The 679-nt window shown below is 44.8% G+C and overlaps 1 gene segment (V, D, J or C); it reads left to right on the forward strand.

Annotated features, from left to right (window-relative positions):
• Positions 1-294: 294 nt before the first annotated feature.
• The window catches only part of LOC115290691, a 3,815-nt gene continuing 3,430 nt past the window's right edge, over positions 295-679 (forward strand). The window contains 2 exon segments of the V gene segment in view: positions 295-404; positions 609-665. Coding sequence covers positions 356-404; positions 609-665 — 106 coding nt within the window.

Here is a 679-nt window from a genome sequence, read left to right on the forward strand (position 1 = left end):
AAGAGCCTAGGTCATCATTTCTGGAACCTTAACCCATTTAACAATATTCTTGAATTTCAAATAGAAGCTCCTGAATAGATGTTGTAGCGTTGTGTCATTTTAGAACTTCTAAGCTGTTCTAAGAGTTTCTGAGCTGACTTCTGTGTTTCTAGTCCTACAGCTATAGTTTTGGTGATATTTTTGGCTCTTGAAATTTACATTCGATACTTTCATAACCCACTGCTGACACAGTTTGCTTCTTTCGTCACCAGTTGCTTTGCATAGACCCCTCCAGGCCCAGACCAGCTGCTCAGGTTGGATAAAAGGGGCCTTTGCCATGTAAGCTGAGCTGCGTCGGGCAGGCAGGGACAGCAAGATGGTGTCACAGAGGCAGGTCCTCATATCCTTGTTGCTGTGGGTCTCAGGTGAGAAATTTCAGATTTGCCACATTCCTTTTGAAGTAGCATCATCGTAGAGTTAATAAATTTTTTAAAACATAGTGAGAAATACTGGGTATTTCCAAACTATACTCAATTATGCGATGACAGATGCACTGCTTTTCAAACGACATATTTCAGGTTGTTTGCGATAAAGTGCGTGTGTCTCCTCATTACCGGCTCTGATTGCAGGTGCCTGCGGGGCGATCACGATGACGCAGTCCCCAGGCTCCCTGGCTGTGTCTCTGGGTCAGCGCGTCACC

This window comes from Suricata suricatta, chromosome 4 (genome assembly GCF_006229205.1).
Source record: "Suricata suricatta isolate VVHF042 chromosome 4, meerkat_22Aug2017_6uvM2_HiC, whole genome shotgun sequence".
NCBI classification, from domain to species: Eukaryota; Metazoa; Chordata; class Mammalia; order Carnivora; family Herpestidae; genus Suricata; species Suricata suricatta.